This window comes from Strix uralensis, chromosome 3 (assembly GCF_047716275.1).
Source record: "Strix uralensis isolate ZFMK-TIS-50842 chromosome 3, bStrUra1, whole genome shotgun sequence".
Classification (NCBI taxonomy): Eukaryota; Metazoa; Chordata; class Aves; order Strigiformes; family Strigidae; genus Strix; species Strix uralensis.
Window position 1 is genome coordinate 79,685,356 of NC_133974.1, and position 18,595 is coordinate 79,703,950.

Consider the following 18,595-nt stretch of genomic DNA (forward strand, 5'->3'; position numbering starts at 1 on the left):
AGATGGCAATAACAGTCAAGTACATATTTAAGTATGACCCATCAGCTTTCTTCTTGTTTACAGTTTACAGAATTGGAGGATTAAATTCCTGCTCCTAAGGTCAATTCCTGCTCCTAAGGTCACAAAAAACCCAACAGAGGTACGATGGAAAGATTTGCCCCTTTCCTTCAGAAGCAAATTTTTCCCTTGTTCATCCAAAATGCAGAATATGAGACTTGGGAGGAAAAAAGAAACCCCCAAAAGTTTTCACAGAACTAGATATGATTTTAAAATGAAAAACAATACAGTGTTATTATTTTCATATAATTCACGTGCTATGACTGTTTTTATTTTTCCACATAAAAAATGAAGACCAAATTTGCAATGAAAATCATGCACCAGGCATTGTCCATGACCTTGTCAAATGCAATGAATTTCTTAATAAAATTCCCAAACAAAGGTACAGATGGCATAAGATACATGATTCAATACATACTTCTTGTTTATCACAATTTAAATAGGATTATTAACAAAGGGTGAAAATACATCAGTAAGAAAGGAGATAATACATTTAGGGCAATAAAGAAGAAAGCTTACTGTGAAAATGTTCCCAACAAACAGAACGAGACAGCATTGAAATGTATTTGAGAATGGAAGAGACAAATTAGACTCCCTTTTGCTCCCCACCTCAGATTTGGAGCTAAATTATACAGATTTTAGAAAGATATCTGTTTCTCAATTCCCTATGTTTTCATATGCAGCAGCTATCTTAAACCTTTCATAAATGTTGGCGGTTTATTCTCCGTCTTCACCAAAAAAATAAAATAGAAGCTAATATCATGTTTTAGATTCCAATGGTTTGCCTGTGCTCTTTGTAAATTTCTCTAGTAATGCCTAAGGTTCACTGCGCTCTGGGAAGGAATGCAAAATGCCACATCATGAAGAGGATAACTATCAGGGAAGATGCACCGAGAGAAACGATCACCACCTGACAAGGCAGAGCACACGTAACAAATGCCCCGATCAAACGCGCACGCGTACCCAATCTGTTGGAGGGGTTTCTTTTGAAGAGGGCTCGCAGCAGGCTCTGGGCTTCTATGCTCAGGAACTGCGGCATTCCCAGCTTGGCTCTGAAAGAACACAACACTTGAAAAGAAAATAGATTTTTCAAAAATTTTCTCCATCCCACTGTGGTTTAAAAAGTGGAACTGTAGTAGTCATGACAGGCAAACACATGTATTTGGTGAACAAAGGCTACCTAAGCATAATGCAACACAGAGCAAGGACCTGATCTTGTTCTGTTGAAGTTAAAGAAGGTTTTACCACTGGCTTCACTAGAGGTAGAGTAGATCTAACGAATCTCACAACACCTTTTACAGCCTAAACAGGTCATTTTCCTACAGAAATTTTTTCATTTTTTTAGATTGTTGGTATAAATTTGGGAATCAAGAGGAATTTATACAAACAAATAAAACTTCATAAAAATAATTACACTAACCCACATATTGATTAAAGAGAATAAAACTTTTCTCTTGATGATTCACTGCTACAGAGAAAAAATGCAATATTGAGCAACGATAAGCTTAAAATACTTATGTCTGCACTTAACATTAAATGAATGGGAAATTTGCAATGGAAAAGATTTTAAACTTGGTGACAACAAAACAGAAGTCATCCTGCAGAAATTTGACTGTTCCCACTTTTGTGCAGATAATGACATTATTAGAGAAAGTAAGATACATTTCTTTTGCAAGGCCCTCTCAGTAATTCACTTCCTCCTATTTATTCTGAAGGCAATTTTAGAGCCACATGCAGGCATCAGATGTGCGCCCCTTACCAAATTCATGCCTTACATAGCTTTGAAAAATGCATTATACACATTATTATTCTCTATCCTTCATATACTTAGGACCTATAGGCTGTCCAGAGGGTATAGTTAACTTATAGTTAGAGGAACAAAAGCAGTTTCAGTACTCACTTGAGAATAAGTGCCATTGTCTCCTTTCTGTCTTTTCCCTGGAAGGGTAACGACCCTGTCAGCATCTCAAACTGTGGAGTAACAACAAAATGGTAAATCAAATGAGCGTTGAGACAGTCTGCATAGCTGACAGACACCACACCCACCTTCTATTTCTAACACAACTGAAAACCTGAAGAAAAGAAATGGTCCAACAAGCTGTACTTCAGAAAAAAAATGACACAGCAAGTCTGAATTATGCAGAACATGAAGGACCAACATCACTGTTTCATTCAAGAGTATTGTTACAAACTGTTTACACTGATACCTGGGGTCAAGTTTTGGTACATTTGAGAAGTATCACATATGCTGTTTCCTCCAGCACCCATTTTATGGCCAATGCTGGAGATGAGATGTTTGGCCGGAGGGACCCTTAGTCTGAATGGATACGGCTGTTCTTAAGCGTTTAGCATGGACTGTGGTGCGAGGAAAATGGGTTCAACATGCCACTGCCCATCTCCTCAGCTTGAGTCGAACCACCTTTTCAATTGTATATTTGCACCACTTAGAGACACCCCTGCCATACTTTGCAGGAGAAACATGCACAAACCCCACGTTCTCAAGGCATTTGAGTGTGTTTTTTTCTCTCCTGCTTTGGTTCCCCTGGCTGTATTCAGTGATAAATTTTGCAAGTGTCACATTTAACTGAACACAAATCTCAAAGCAAAACTCAGCAATCATCATCAATTATTTGCCTAACTCACACATGAAAACATCAAACAATTAAGGTTTCTTTGAAACATTTTAGTGCTTTCAGTAAATTTGACAGGAATTTCACATTTGTAACATAAGAAATAAAAACCCCAACCCAAGAAGCTTGCCTCATATGGATTCAACATCAGCTCTTGCCACAGTGTTTCATGGGGGTATGAGTGGCAGTTAGCTCCTCTGACCAAGGGATGATGAAGGTTATGCATCACCAAACACAAAAACACTGAGAACATAATTCAGCCTGGGCACAAAGGAGGACAATGTCCATTGAGGGTGAGGAGAACTGTTACTTGCTTACATCCGTGACTCAGGCTTTGGATCTCTTCTACTATAGTAAGTACCTACTAATTAATATTCATTGCTATAATTCAATACCTGTTAAGGCAGGACAGACTCTGCAATCCTTACATAGTTTTTGTACCTTATCACACAAGTAGCTTGACTGTTCTCAGGAAGCACATTTGTGCAAGAAAGGATCCTTTCATTACCAAAACCTGTGTCAGACTGCCCCACAGTCTGACTCTTCCGTTTCCCAGATTAAATATAGCCGTACCATAAGAAAAATATAAGAAAACATACCAAAACTGTAACCATGAAACTGTTATGCTAGTTTTGGGAGGAGGACAGAGGAGAGGTTTAGAAGCCAGATAACTAATTGACTATAATTAATTGAAGGATAAATCTGCATTATTAACAAATTACCTCAAGGCAATAAACCACTTAGAAACAAGGAAAAAATACTTTTTAAAAGTGTGTATGGCTGACAAATATAAACAAGATTTGGAAAACACAAATGTGTTAACTCCTGCTTGGTCTAGGAGAATTAAGAGAAGAGCTGCCTGGTAGAGCTGGAGGAAAGCAGCTCATCTTCTAGAGAGAAATGTGATGGGGGAGAATTTTTAAAACTCTCTTAAGTGACACAGGAGTTCAAGCACCATTTTCAAAGTAATTCTGACCTATTAGAGCCTCAGTCTCATAAAAGTGTTCAGATATACTGGGGTTGAGGGACAGCAGAGAACACTGTTTCCCAGGACAGCAGCAGAAGTGGTGCATATTGCACCAAACCCTCCTCACAATTTCTAAAGCATTTACGCTAAGGCTCAGTACCTAATGTTCACTTACACTTGGCTCATGTTACTTTGTTATAATAAATCTAATTTAACAGCACTAACAATGACTGCTACAGCTCATTTATTTTGGCAGAAATGGGCTTGACGCTGCTGATGCAGATGATACAGATATAAGCAACTGCTTGGTCAGTGACTACGTGGGAAGAAGACGACTGTAGTTCCCACCCACCAGAAGGATCTGCAAATGCATTGTGGTTGCAAGGGGTCAAGAAACCTGAAGGCAAGAAATTCAGATGCAGTGTCCAAGAGGGAGGGAGGGAGGGAGGAAGGAAGGGAGGAAGGGAGAAGGAAGGGAGGAAGGAAGGAAGGGAGGAAGGAAGGAAGGGAGGAAGGAAGGAAGGGAGGAAGGGAGGAAGGGAGGAAGGGAGGAAGGGAGGAAGGGAGGAAGGGAGGAAGGGAGGAAGGAAGGAAGGAAGGAAGGAAGGAAGGAAGGAAGGAAGGAAGGAAGGAAGGAAGGAAGGAAGGAAGGAAGGAAGGAAGGAAGGAAGGAAGGAAGGAAGGAAGGAAGGAAGGAAGGAAGGAAGGAAGGAAGGAAGGGAAAAATAAATTTAAGTTTCAGGAGGGAGCAGGGGAAATGACCGTCCTGGAGGCTGCAGGGAGTATTTACTGCACTGCTCTAATGGCTAGCACTTTGTTACCACATGTCTCCAATTACGCAGGTCTAATGTTGAGACTAATTCAGATTCAGAAAAAATGCACTTAACATCAATATTTAAAGTGAAAGGCAGCTACATGAGTTAAATGTACCAGAGCTTTTTACTTCAATGAACTCAACTAAGCAGCAGCTGGAAGAAAGCACTGGTTTCTCAATTGCAGTCCTGATTAAATCTGCTGAAGGTTAAAAATTAAATAATGAGACTGAAAAAGAAATATACATTGAAATAGCTCATCTCATCAATTAAAGCTACTGCTTTGCTGCACAGCAACCTGTTTCCTGCTTATTTTTTCAAAAAATCAAAAATCTCGCTAAATGCAAACATGCAGACAGAAGTGAGCACTTGCTGCTAACACCCTTGCACATAAATACAGAGTTGTATGGGTCACAGCAGGTTCACAAGGAGCTGAGCCTAGGTGTGAAGAAACTCTGAAGTATTTTTGGCTATTAAAGCAGACCCTGTTTTTGCTGGGAGACTCAGTTTTCACTCTCCCCACTTCCCCATCTGTATAAACCATCTGTCTGCTCCTTGTCTCCCAATGATTTGCTTCCTGGGTATTCTGTAGGGCCACATTGTCTTTGCCAGTATTTCAGAAAGCTGTGCTTTCCTCCAGCCTTGACTTTATTTCCATACCAATATTCAGCAAGAAGGGCAAATATTCCCTGTTCCAGTTCAGCTATTAAGAGAACCACAGAATTAAAGCTTGATGGGAAGAGGCCTCTGGAGTCACCTAATCCAGACCCTGCTTAGGTCTCAATGTACTCTGTAGTGTTTCCTTTCTCTAGTTTTCAGGGGAATTGCCAATTTCAGTAGGCAAAACACCAGCACTGGAGACCCCAGAAGATATACAAGTGGGAAGATCTTGGGAAAGAGGGCCACATTTCCTGAGGGAATGGATTCAAGAAGCAACACTGGTAGGTCACTGAGGAAGACAATGAACAAGAAAAAATCCACAGCCTGTGGTAACTGCCAGATGAATCTTCCTAGCAGATGGAAGGAGAGCAGACTGTGCAAATTACTTCAGCTCAAGTCTGCTAAAGTATCGTGAGCCTAGGATAAAATTCAGGGTTACAAAGAAACTTGATAGTTTTGGAGAGCAGAGACACTCTTGTCAGAATGGCCAGGTTCCCCTTTCAACACTTACAGTAATTTTCCAGGTAGCTGAGAGCTGGTCAGCCACTCAGTTTTTATCATTTGTAAAATGCATTAAATATTTTTCATTATTAGCCAGGTGTTTGTAAAGGGTTTGGACACCTTCATATAGTAGCTAACATAAACATTCAAAATACTGTTCATGAAGACCATCTCTTGCACTGAGAACAAGTGTTATGATGGGATTTTATAAAAGATCATATTGCTTTGATGTCTTGTATTGATTTTTCCAATGCCACTGTACAGTTACTACAAAATTATTACAGAGCTGACTACTATGTCTGGATACCAAAAGGATATTTTATCTTCTTGTGAAGACTTCACTACTTAAACATTCACTACATTGCTGCCAAATAGAAACACATTTCTTTTTATTTGGGACTGCCTACTGAGTCATCACACCCCTTCTTTCTCTAATTATATTCCCCTCCCTGCTCATGTGACTCTCAAAGTTGTACAGTTTTTTCCTGAACTGAAAAGAGATACAACTTCCATGAGGTCTGTGGCCTTAGCTGGTATGACAAACTACAAAACCACTGCTCTGAGAGGCCTTCCAGGAGACTTGTGCACATTGTATCATGCAGACCTGTTTATCTGGGCTTCAGAGACAGCAGAGTGGGCATCAAGGCTCTTGCCGTGCAGCTGAAAAGGTATTAGTCATATACACAACTTTTTAACAATTTAAGTCAATTGCTTATTAAGGCAGAACTCGTGATGAAAAGCTTTTGTAGAATACATTCCATCCAAAATCTCCAATGCAATGAGTAAGATGCAGGAAGGCAGAAAACAAAATCTGTCTGGTCATGATAAACCACATAAATTCACCAGCACAAAATTTTAATTGGGTCCCAGCAGTTGTCATCACATACTAAATGAGAGGCAGGGACTGTCCTCTGGAATACTTGGAAACGGTTAATTTCAAAATGTGTATAACTCTAGGAGCTGACATATACTAAGTTACCATAAAACAATTCAAACAAACTGAGCAGCAAACAGAGTAGGTAACATTTTTGCTTTTGTGGCCTGCGTCAAAGACTTAGCTGGTGGTAAATGAAGTTAATAAGACCAGAAGTTAGTCTTTTTCAGGTAAGTTTGTTTTGATATTAATAATCACAACATGACACATTTAATAAGGATCATTCGGTTTGATTATAGCTTGTGCCAGGTTGGCAAGGAGCTGCTAGCACAACCTGACTCTTCATATTGTAGCATTAATCCCTCTTCACAGAACAGAACAGACAAGAGATTGATTGGTTGCTCTTCCGATGGCTAGGTTACAGGCTATTTTACCGCTATCTGCCTCATACGTTCCCTCTTTTGATCAAAATTTTAGGTATGAAAATTACACTATCACATTCACTTCCTTTAAATCTATGCATATTTCACCAACTGGTATATTTTCTTCATATATTTCACATCATACTGCAAATTATGTAGAGAGAAATGCTAATAAATCATTGGATACTATTTAATTCTCTTCAGTTTTTCAGTGTGGCAGAAAAACAGCTTCCCTAATAGAACATACAAGTAACAGACCAAGGAAAACAAGGAGAAATGAGCAGAGTGAAAGACAGCACCAGAAAATCCTCCTGCACTTTTAGTGTATGGAAATACCTTTTTTTCTGCCCCAACCAGTTAATTGTTAAAGAGGAGAAAAGACTGAACTGATTAGAGCTATTTTTCTCTAAGATGTCTGGTAGCACTCAAAGGCATAAAGCATTAGCTTACAGTTAAAAAGATTTTACTCTCTTTAACGCATCTCCTTTTATATGGATTCTTATCTTTTCTAATTCTAATACACTGAATCCCTGGGGGAGGGAATGAAAAGAGAGATGGAGGAAAAAAAAAGAAAGCCTAGCAAAAAACAGGGGGGAAGGAGCCAAGTTCATTAGCAGGTGAAAGAAAAACAATCTATACACCAAATACACCATCATTTAACTGCAGACAGCTAGTGAGAAGGCACAGCTATCCTCCAAAACTAAATATATAATAAAAAATTTAAAGGGTTGGGATATATTTATTATATGAGGTATAACCTATTGATTTTCCTGAATAAACATATATGGTTCAGAAATGCTGAGCATCCACAAATGGATTTGCAGCCATAGGAGATAAGGATGTTCCACTCCCTTTAAATTCAGGTAGTAAATGACAATATTTAATTAGATTAATTTCTGTCAACCAGCTAGAACCATGATGTAGGCCTTTCCCACCCTAAATTTTCACTAGTTTTCACATTGCCTCCTATCCTTACTTCCTTTGGTGGCACCAGCTGTCTACTTAGGGTAAACAAAATTTAAACATACTCTATGGATTGCAGCATGTAGTGTAATATATAGCTACCTCAAATAGCTTCCATGCCACAGGAAATGGAGCTCTATTAGAAGAGCAGGTTGCTACATTAATTTATGCTTCTGCCCTGGTTCTGCAGAGGAGCCATGACAACCATGGTGAGGTGCAATGTGAGGTACAGCTGCAGTGCTGCACTGTGTTGCGTTGCCTGCGGGTGGCCGTGCACCGAGCACTTGGGTGGACCTGCAGCCTGCACGCTTCAGGAGACAGCAGCCTCATCCCTGTGAGAGTAATAAATGCATGGTGTCTGGTCTCAAGGGACAGCACTATGCCTGATAAAATGATGCTGGGAATAACTGCTTCAAAAAACCTACAGCGTTCATATAGCTTTTAAAAAATCACAGACCAACTTCACCTTGATCTCTTCATCCTCCTCAGCAGCAATGGCACCACAGACTGAAGAAGCTGGATGGGTGCAGGAGGGAGCAGGTTAGCACCTGAGCACCTAACTTTAGATGGCTGGCTTGAAGAGGCTTCAATACCTCTCTGAAAAACTTTGCTGACACTGCATCCCAGTGTCAAATACTGCAGCACTCAGGAGGATGTTACTGAGTCCTTCTCATAAGCCAAGCAGCTCCTCTGTTGTCAGAGATCTCTTGCAGAGCTCTTCTTGGAAAGTGTTTGCCAGGGCCTCACTTCTTAAGCAGTCGGGAGCTTTCTTCTACTTTCCAGGTTAACTACACTTCACGATGAGTTTATTCCTACCTGTTCTTAAGGCAACATTACTCTTTCGCTGAAACAGCTCCTTTCTCTCTGTGGTGTTTTTCCCTGTGATGTATATAGTATCTATACCATCTTTGGACCATTATTGGACTAATAAGCATCTTCAATTAATGAATTTCCCATGCAACACTGTATCAATTACTTTATTATAATGGAGACACGCGAGATCCACTTCATTTACTTTGTTTAGAAAAAGTTGACCACCTCAACAAGTAAAATATCAGATTAACCTAGCATGACTGATTTTTGGTAAATTCATGTTGCATTTTAACTAATTTTTAATTGATTTCCATGTATTAAAAAATGAATTAGCATAGTTTCTCATATTGATTCCATGTAAACTACCTCCAGAATAGCTTGCAGAACTCTTAAAGGTTAAGCAACAGTGGGGAAGAATTGCAACTTTTGTATAGTTAATCCAATGCAAAGACATGTAAGAAAAAGATGAATTCCTAGCTATTTGTCTGTGCCAATTGGTATATTTGTGTCTGTTTCTGGTGATTTCCCCCCTGTGAAGAGCAGTCATTTAAAAACTGTTTCACATACATCATTCTGAAGCCAGCTTCAGCATGCATTCAGGACAAAGAAAACATCCCAGACTAGTCATAATCAAGACACAGTAAAATGGTACAGAAGAAGAAAGGAGGATGACATGGTGCCCATCTGTTTTTGTTTTCTTTTCCCACCAGGAGAAAAGGGAGGTTTATGAGTGACAGTCTCCCACCAGCTAATAAGACTAAAGGAGATCCACTACCAGTACAAAAACTACCTGAATCTCATTAGTGGAACAACAGTCAGCAATGTTGATGTGAAGAAGACAGATGAATGGCAAAAGAACCACTGAGGTCCTGTGAAAAATTCAGAGTGCTCTGTCCTTTTTAATTTATATTTTGCAGAAAAAGAGTAAATTTCTGAGTTTCTCTAAGAGGATGTCCCTAATACCTGAAAATTGCTGCTTAGGGAATTGTTTCCTAACAGGAACCATGTTAGTAACTAGACAGGTGTTTCTTCTGCAATGCTTCTGCTCTTCTGAGCTTGCCCTGTCCTGTTTCTGTGCAGCAGAAATATTCACGGCTCATGGTAACCAACCAAGACAGCAAAGGACTGTGGGAAGGAGGAGAGAATCTTGGGTCAAATGCTACCTCATACACTGCCAGGAGCAGCTGGTTCGCTATCGCTGATGCAATGAAAATGACCAAGCAATCATTACACATCTACTTTTCTATCAACCCTTAATTGCTGAAAACAGTACTTTTCATCCAACGGATCTGATCACTCCTACAGCCACCCCTCCAACAAACAAATACAACTTTTCCATTACCATGAGTACACCGAAAGACCACCAGTCGGCACTCTGTGTGTGTCCTCGTCGGTTGACCACCTCTGGAGCCATGTACTCTATTGTCCCACAGAATGAATATGCTCTCTTGTCATGGTCAATGGCTTCTTTACTCAGACCAAAGTCTAAATAAATTGAAATGAAAAAGACTTGTCAGATCTATAAAAATTATTATTTTCACTTTTGCTCACTTAAACTGTTCAAATAAAACACACCAACCAGCTGATGAAGCACCCTTCTGTCTATGTGCAGAAAGGCCACAAGCCTGCCTATATGGAGTGCCTAGTTGTCATTAATGAATATGTCCTGAAAGTAGGTGGATCATTTTCTCTATTCAGAATGAGGTTCTGTCCCAAAGCAGAAGAGAGTTTAAACAAGCAGAAATGCACAGCTCAGGTTTGATTAAGACAATACCTGTAAGGATTCTTGCTCAGATAACCAAAGCATTAGGAATAATAATCCCAGATGGACATCAGTTAAAAGGATGGCCAGACAGCCCCTTCAGGGTGGAAAAGGAATGTCCTTCTAGGTGTCCTCTGCACAGTTATAATTTGGAGAATTTAATCTGGAGTAAGCAGTCATATTGGAACCATCCTTCTACCCACAGTGGTAGGCAGCCAAGCCTGCATGCTTCACATCAGTCAAGAGTACAATTTTACCAAGGAAATGCTCTGTTCTCCATGGGCTGTGCAGCACAGGCCCTTGATGAATTGCCAGAGAAGAAAAGTCTAACACTCAAACTCCTCTGGCTTGTGAGTTTTTGTAAGCAAACTCTTTCCAAGCAAAGACCAAGATGTATGGAACATACTGCAGAAAAAAAAAAATCAGCTCGTAGACATTAAGTTTTCTGTTCCTCACATACCTGTTATCTTAATGTGGCCCTCTTCATCAAGAAGAATGCTGTAAAGCAAAAAAGCAAACAGTCATTCATTAGGCAGGTGCAGAGTACAGTAACAAACATGAGTAAAACATGTTTAAGACAGGTAAGGAGATATGCAAGACTCCAATACATGTGCCAACAAACCTTCAGTGTATTATACGCCTCCAGAAAGAAAAGTGATCCTCAAAGGTCTGTCTAATCTTGTGTTTGAAGCACGCATGGCCTGCGGCCGTTGCATGGGGAGCCTCCTTACTCCACAGCATGCTCAGGGTGGGCATGCAAACTGAGTTCAGAAAGAACAGGGTGTTCAAAGCCAACAACTGCAGAGTATCTGCTTCCAGCAGGAGAAGGAGCTACAGGTTTTCTTCTCTTATAATAATAAAGGCAAGCACAAAAATAATCAGGGCTTGGACTCACTGGACCTAAAATAAACTCCAAAGGTAGATACGTTCATGCTGAATAAAAGTGATTGTAGAGTACAATGACTAGTCACAGCCTAACTGCCTTACTGGATCTCAGCCCCTGCTAATTTATTCTGTCCAGAAGCATAAATGAAAATTCAGCCTGGAAGCCAAGTTCAAGTGTTCTCATGTTTGCCACCTGCCAACATATTTTATTCTCACAAAGACGCTCCAACATTTCTGTGAGAAAAATTACTGTAGTTCACAAAAAGCATTGCTAGTTTTTATGGAAACAAGAAGGAACATTGAAACTGAAAAATAATGCTTTTGGTAACTTTTCTGCCTATAAATACCAACACAGTAATGAGGGCAGTGTTTCTTCAGTTCTAGTTACATTTAGTATATTTCTCTTTTCAAAATGGTCTAGCGAGGTGTCAGCTATTTTTATATTCCTCTTCTCTTAGAGAGTCACTTTAATCTAATTATTCAGGAAGAAAATAAGACAGAAGTGAAACAAACACATTGGGCTATACTTTTGTGAAAGGTTGTCTCTGTACTGAAACATAACTGAAAAAGAAATGATCTGTCATTCATTTGTGTGTTTAGAACAGACTGTTACTGTGCAATACATCTAACAAAGGCCAGCAGCTGAGTCACTACTATATGTTCAATAATTAATACTTTTTCTTCTTGATAAAAGCATCTTTACCTCTATTCTTTCTCCCCAGATTTCTTGAAGAGGTATAATTTTTAATTACTAGCCCATAACAGTCATGTATAAATGTATTTTTGTGACTGCAATCCCTAAACAGGAGGCTTGTGCTTCAGAAAAGAACAGAATAAAACACCTGTCAGTGTGGAAGTGAGAGTGAACGTATGAACTCCACAGACCTGGCTCTGGAAGAATGGCAAGGGGGAGCAGAGCTCACAGAAATCACCCAAAATTTTGCCCTACACCCAGGAAGCCCTTGTGAATAACAATGCAATTCAAAGGTTGTGGGATTTTCTCCAGAAACATTGATTTTTTATTTCATAGATTTTCTATTGAAAATCCATGCTGCTTTTCTATGTATACAACACATGTTATTCATACCTTTGCTCTCATTAAAGGGATGGAGGCTATCAGACTGATAATACTTAGGTTAAGTGAGCCAGAAGCATACAACAGACTTTCTCACACTCAGTGTTTGCATGAGCAGCAAAATGAATGGATCCTGGTTTCCTATGGGTGTGTACCCTATATCCCCTAAAACTTGATCTACAGTCCCTCTTCTGTCTCATGTTCCCTAATCACCCTTCTACAGTGCCCTCAGCTGCCTGCAGCTTCCCCTGTGGCCCCTGGCAGCATCTTTTGGACAGCTGGGTGTTTCCACATTTGCCATCTGCCAACACGTACAATACTATGGCTATGAACTGAAAATGACATTTGATGTAAAAAGGAAAGAATATGCTAACAGTGACAAAAAAGATAACTCGCACTGAATTAGCTTAGAGTGACATTAAGAAGCAAAGAACAATGTACCTGCCTCTAAGCATCCAAATCACGACAAATAGCACTCCTTTGACTGTAAAAGCAAACATTATCTGATCATACTTTCTGCCTTCTCTTTTTATCTTTATCGCTCTACAGTTCCTTTTTATTCCACACTGTCCGTAATAGAAATTCTATTGTGACAATCACAATTATTTTAGCAATGCTTTGCAGCATCAGCTAATCTGAAATAAGATAGTATTATTTTGCAGAAGGGAAAAAAGAACTAGAAGCTGTTAATGTGAATCAGACTTAAGAAAAATATTTCCTCTAAAAAAATGTTTGGAAATTATTAAAAACATGAGAAGTAGACTAGGCTATAATCCCATTGAGTGATAACCTTTCACTCTGAGATTTTTCCATTTTATTTGTTCAGTTTAAGGTATTAGTGTGTTTACAGGATACTGTCAGTGTCAACCTGTTCTTTATTTCAAAACAATAACATTTTAGCCTCAGGATCATCCCATGAACATTCAGACTGCTTTCACTGACTTCAGTTTAAAAGTATGCCTTGAGAAAGGCTGAAAATCTCCATGTTAGAGGCTGGGCAGCTAAGTTAGTAGCAGGGGAATGACCGTCTAAGTTACAGGAAAAGCTCATAGCAGAGCTAGGCCTGCAAACTCTATAGTAGTTTTTTGCTGCACCTTCAGCACAGAGATAAAAAGCCTTCGTTATTAGTTATTGACATTATTTTATACCATGTCTTAAATCAAGGCCAAAGCCATTCTCTCTTGTTTCTCTCTTTATTTCTAGCTTTGAGTAATGTCTTTTAGGTTTCACTCTGAACTCCAACATACCCAAATCAATGTGAAGTTCTGCCAAATCTATTAAAGCTGGAACGCTGGGGTTTTTTTTTGGATTATTTAAGTTTCTTTCCAAGTCAGCTCAGTTTTGCAAAGAATTCAACCCACGCTTTATGTCTTTCAGACATTGTAGCCAAATTTTCAGGCTGGAAAGAAAACCTGAAACTTCATAAAGAATGTTTAATTTGATTGCAGGTTTTGTTATGAAAGTACCGGATAGAGTGAAGTATTCAAATATCTCCCAAAGAGATGAAGATTCTCACAAACTGACCATGTTTAGCGATATTTCAGTGCTTGCATGACCCATACTATCTCACCATGCTGAACAGTCTTACGCCAAACTCATCTCTGCTGTAGCTTCACTGACACCACGAAGACCCAAAAAGGGACTGCTTACTTCGATGGAAGATAATGGTTATTTTCCACCGTAAGTCTTTGTCCTTTACTGATTCTCAGATCTTCCCTCTCTACACAGGGCAGCTACATTCATGAATGAACTGCCACGGTTTACAACATGGTGCATTAAGCAGCAGTCGTTTGGGTTTTTTTAAATATAGCTCAACAATTCAGGAGTTGTTATATGAGCAGTTATAGGAGCTGTCCCTTGTACAGACAGCTGAGGTCTTTACAACACAAACCACTCCTTGGTAATCAAAGCCCCTACGACAGAACTGTATCTAGGTGCATCTGGGTACCTGGAGATAGAAAAGGCAAAGGTAAATAAAAAAAGACTGCATTTTCAGAAGCTTGAGTTACTTCTAAGTCATTAATACCCTTAAACCACAGCATAAGAAATACATACTACTTTATAACTTCCTATTTTTCTGTTTCATTACATTTACCATATTTAATAGCTTGATCCTGCAGTTCTTAAACAGAAACATGCCTCACCATGTAAAGTAACTCCATGGGTTTCAGTGTAACTGAACAGTACCTTGTTCCACAAGGGATGCCACTGAAACCACCAAGAAAACTCAAGGAGAAGAATTTGGCTGCAACAATTTAAGGAAAGCATGTGCTTGTTCTAAACAAGATGTTAACCAGAAAACTCAATTGCTTGCCTTTCTGAAGTACAGCTAACTTTATAACAACTTCCAGAGTCTATATTCTGGTTGCACTTAAAATTAATTCATAGCTTTGATTTGTTAATATGGATTTTTGCTCAGGGGATCTTAAGAAAATGTTGAAGCCTAAATTTTAACATCCTGAGGGTTCTTTCAAGTGGTCTGAACAGTGCTATTTTCTAACTAGTCTTCTTTGATAATTCTGATGAACTTCATTTCAGGATACTTACAGAACTGACTGAAGCAATCTCAAATCTATCAGCATTTATTTTTGGGAGCTTCTGGAGGACAGCAAAAACACTGAACAATGAAAGAAGGTCAAATGCAGTGCCTATCTTTAAAAAAAGGGGAGAGAGAGAATTGGGAAGTTACAAACTAATTAATTTATCTCCAGTTCTGCAAATCTGATAGAGTAAGCCTTGTGCTCTAATCAGACTGGTAATGCTTCTCCCAAAGACATCGGTGTAATCCTGCACATTGCACTTCAAAGGAGATACGGATCAAGAGAAACCAAAGCAGAGGAATAAGAATGACTGAACACCTAGAAAGACTGGCCAATGAAGAAGGGTTCAGCAGCTCGATTGTTTAGGGTACTGAAGAGGTTCCAAGGACAAGGATGTGCTCCCAATCCCCTGAGGCTGCTACTGAGAGCAGAATGAGCAGTTTGGGGAGTCCAGGAGGACAGGCCAAGGAGCAGTGGCCTGCAACTGCAGCAAAGAAATTTCAAATTAGCTACTAGGAGCAACTTGCTAGATGTACAACTGGTGGAGCACTGCCAAGAGGCGTCCTACGGAGACCATGGGGTCTCCACCAGCTATTTTAAGACTAGGTTAGCAACAAACCTATAATGGCCTTGATATATTTGTCCCTGCCCAGAGGCAAGGGGAGGATGAGAACATCCTGGGATGACCCTAATTTTCTTTTATCATCTTATTTAGAAAGCTATCCTTTCCCAGAGGTAACTTTAAAAATAGAGCACTTTTTTTTTCCCCTTCAGAATAAATATTTTTTTCTGCTGTATCTTGTTTTTTACTGTAAACCTAAAGTTCCAGCGAAATCATAGGCTATTATGCTCTGCTGTCCTAGGCACGGCTACACATAGGCTTTGCACTTATAAAGCTATTTTTGAAGGATATGGTTTTCAGTCAAACAGATGCCTTGATTTATCCCCAGGTATGAACTTGAGTTATACTAGTCTGTGTCTTTCCCTTTCCTGTACAATAATAGTTATGTTCACGTAAACTAATTTTATACTATGACAATTGTATCCAGATTCAACTGTATCACTGGTAATTATTTAACTGTCCATCAAAGACCATAAACCATATATTCAAAAGTTAGGAAATACAAGCATGAGGACTGTCACCTTAACTTTACACAGTGATCTCACTGCATAAAGGTCTTTATTTACATGATGATACTTTTTGTTTTCTTCCAGAGAAATCTTGCCTAAGGTGGCAGAACAGGTAATACTCAGGGATTCTAGCAGAGCAGTGAAGGGGATGGCTGGCTGGTCTCAGCTCAGATAAAAATGCACAAAGAACTGGATTCGACATGCTTCTATGTAACAATGGCAATTCAGTGACACCTTCCTTTCTTAGGTAAGCTTTAATTTTTCAATTCATTGATCCCTGATTTGAGGCAGTGCAGTTTGGTCTGCAGAAATTTTAAGTGCTCTCACTTGCAACTGAAGTCAGTGAGAGATGTGCTTTGAAACGCACAGTGACACTCAATGCTGAGAACTCTGAAAAATGAGGTCCTCAGTCTCTCAAATACAATGAATAGTTTTGACACAGACTTAATTTTCTCCTCAGTTTTTAACTTCTCCTAAAGCAAAAAATTATGGCATGAACCTATAAATGTAACAGCACTGTGACTTATATTTGAATATACAGGCTCATATTTGGATACCTTCTAATAACAGCTTCCTATATCATGTGTTAGCTTGAAAACCAGCTTCATTTAACACCAGAAAGTAGTGTGTGATTCATACTAATGCTCACTAGAAGCAAAGTTTAAAACTGAAACCTATAATTGGAGTTATTCTATTATGTACACGTTTGTTGATGCTGAATGAATAAAATAGCAATTCAGAATGAAGTTGAAGCTGAAGAGCTGCTGGCAGATGGTGTAACAGCACATGGCAGTGGCAGCTATGTTGTGACTGCTGCCTACCTGTGTTTCATATTAGTAACAAACTGGTACCTTTCTCCCTCCAGTTGTTTAATATGGAGGATGGCTTCCTGTATTTGCCAAAGACTCTGGTTTTCAGTTTTGGTTGTATAAACGGTCAAGGCTGGAAATTTCAGTCACCTGTGAAAGGGTCTCTAGCCCAAAGGACTGAGAGCTTGTTACATACATCTCTGTGAATTCATATACTACTACTACTATTATTTTTGTAACCAAAACATAAAACTGAATTTAAAGTTTAAATCACATACCACTGTATTGTAGATAAACAGTGTTTTCCTCTTCAACTGCTCACCTACAGAGTCCACCTTCCATCACTTTTAGTCTCTCTTATTCTGTCCTTAAGTGTAAAAGCAATAGCACCCCATTTTAAAGAAAGAGCTGTATATTTTTGAATTTCATGTCACAGAAGGAAAAGGCAGCTCTGCTGTTATACTTTGGAAGTGTAAGCAACAGCCAAAGAGACTGCTCTCGGTGGTCATCTTTTTTAAATGATGGTGACCATGACATTAAGAAGGCTTGTAACTTTGAAACGTTTCAGCCTGTTTTATTGGAGCCCTCGCAGAAGATGTAGGGAAAGCACTAGGCACGTGGCACAGAATAAAAACAGTATCACATCACTCCCAGTGGTAGTGCTGAGGGTGTCATTTAATCTACTAATGTACCGCAAAGAAAAAAGAGAAAGGAAAATGCTCAATAACACCACATTAGGAATAGAAAATAGCTGCAAATATAAGTGGGAATAATTCTTGGGAAAATACTTCAGATTGTTAATAAAAGTGTTTTTAAAATCCTGATTATTGTGCCTCTTGTGAGCTAATATGCACACTAGTTTTCAGAGATGCTCATTTACTTTAAGCAATGGCTACAATAAAACTGAACAGTGCCACATGTTTTGTATGAGCTGGAAATGGACTTGCTTTGAGCAGTTCATACCGCACCAAGGGGAAGGCCACATTAAATGCTTCAAATGGAGAACAGTGCTACTGAAGTCAAAGGCACAAAGATCTGAATCTCGTGCTGAGTTAGGCCAGGCACACAGAGACCCCATCATACTGGAGCTCAGTCAAAATATTTGGCCTCATGCTAAAATGATATGATAGGAAGACCCCACTGCTAATGGTGTGGGTCTCACGTGGAGTCTCACATACAAGAAGGAAGGCAGAGCCTTTGGCACCTTTTGACTTACTAGAGCAACAAGGAGCAGAAACAACCTAAAAGCTCATGTATTTATGTTTCAATTCACTCTTTCTCATTAACTTACTTTTCTGGTTTTAGATCCCTGTAAATAATTCCAAGACCATGGAGGTGGTCTAATGCCAAGGCCAGCTCAGCTAAGTAGAACTTGACATCCTCTTCTGTAAACATCACCTAGAGAGAAGGAAGAGAAGAACACATCTCTTTACTGGACAGCAGTGGGCTGGCTTGCATTAAACAGACATGGGGGAGGAATGGTCTAACTCAGGAATGCTGGAAGGACCATCATATCAGGTTCAATTTTCCATAAGTTGGCTGAGTTCACACTGACAATTCTTACCAGATTCTCCTTAAAAAACAAAGCTTGATCCGCTGAGTACTTCTGTTCCTTAAAACATGCTGCTCTCATTTGTCTGTTTGATCTGTTTAGATGACACTATGTCACAATAAGATGAATAAGGTTCTAACTC

The 18,595-nt window shown here is 39.3% G+C and overlaps 1 protein-coding gene across 5 annotated transcripts in view; it reads right to left on the reverse strand.

Moving 5' to 3' along the window:
* Nucleotides 1-18,595, reverse strand: part of RPS6KA2 (ribosomal protein S6 kinase A2) — a 316,658-nt gene that overhangs the window by 59,541 nt on the left and 238,522 nt on the right. For all 5 annotated transcript variants that reach the window (XM_074863008.1, XM_074863010.1, XM_074863011.1 and 2 more), the window contains 5 exons: nt 18,193-18,299; nt 10,922-10,959; nt 10,042-10,184; nt 1,958-2,028; nt 1,021-1,109 (listed from right to left, as the gene is read on the reverse strand). In XM_074863008.1, coding sequence (XP_074719109.1) covers nt 1,021-1,109; nt 1,958-2,028; nt 10,042-10,184; nt 10,922-10,959; nt 18,193-18,299 — 448 coding nt within the window. The remainder of the gene's footprint in view (nt 1-1,020; nt 1,110-1,957; nt 2,029-10,041; nt 10,185-10,921; nt 10,960-18,192; nt 18,300-18,595) is intronic.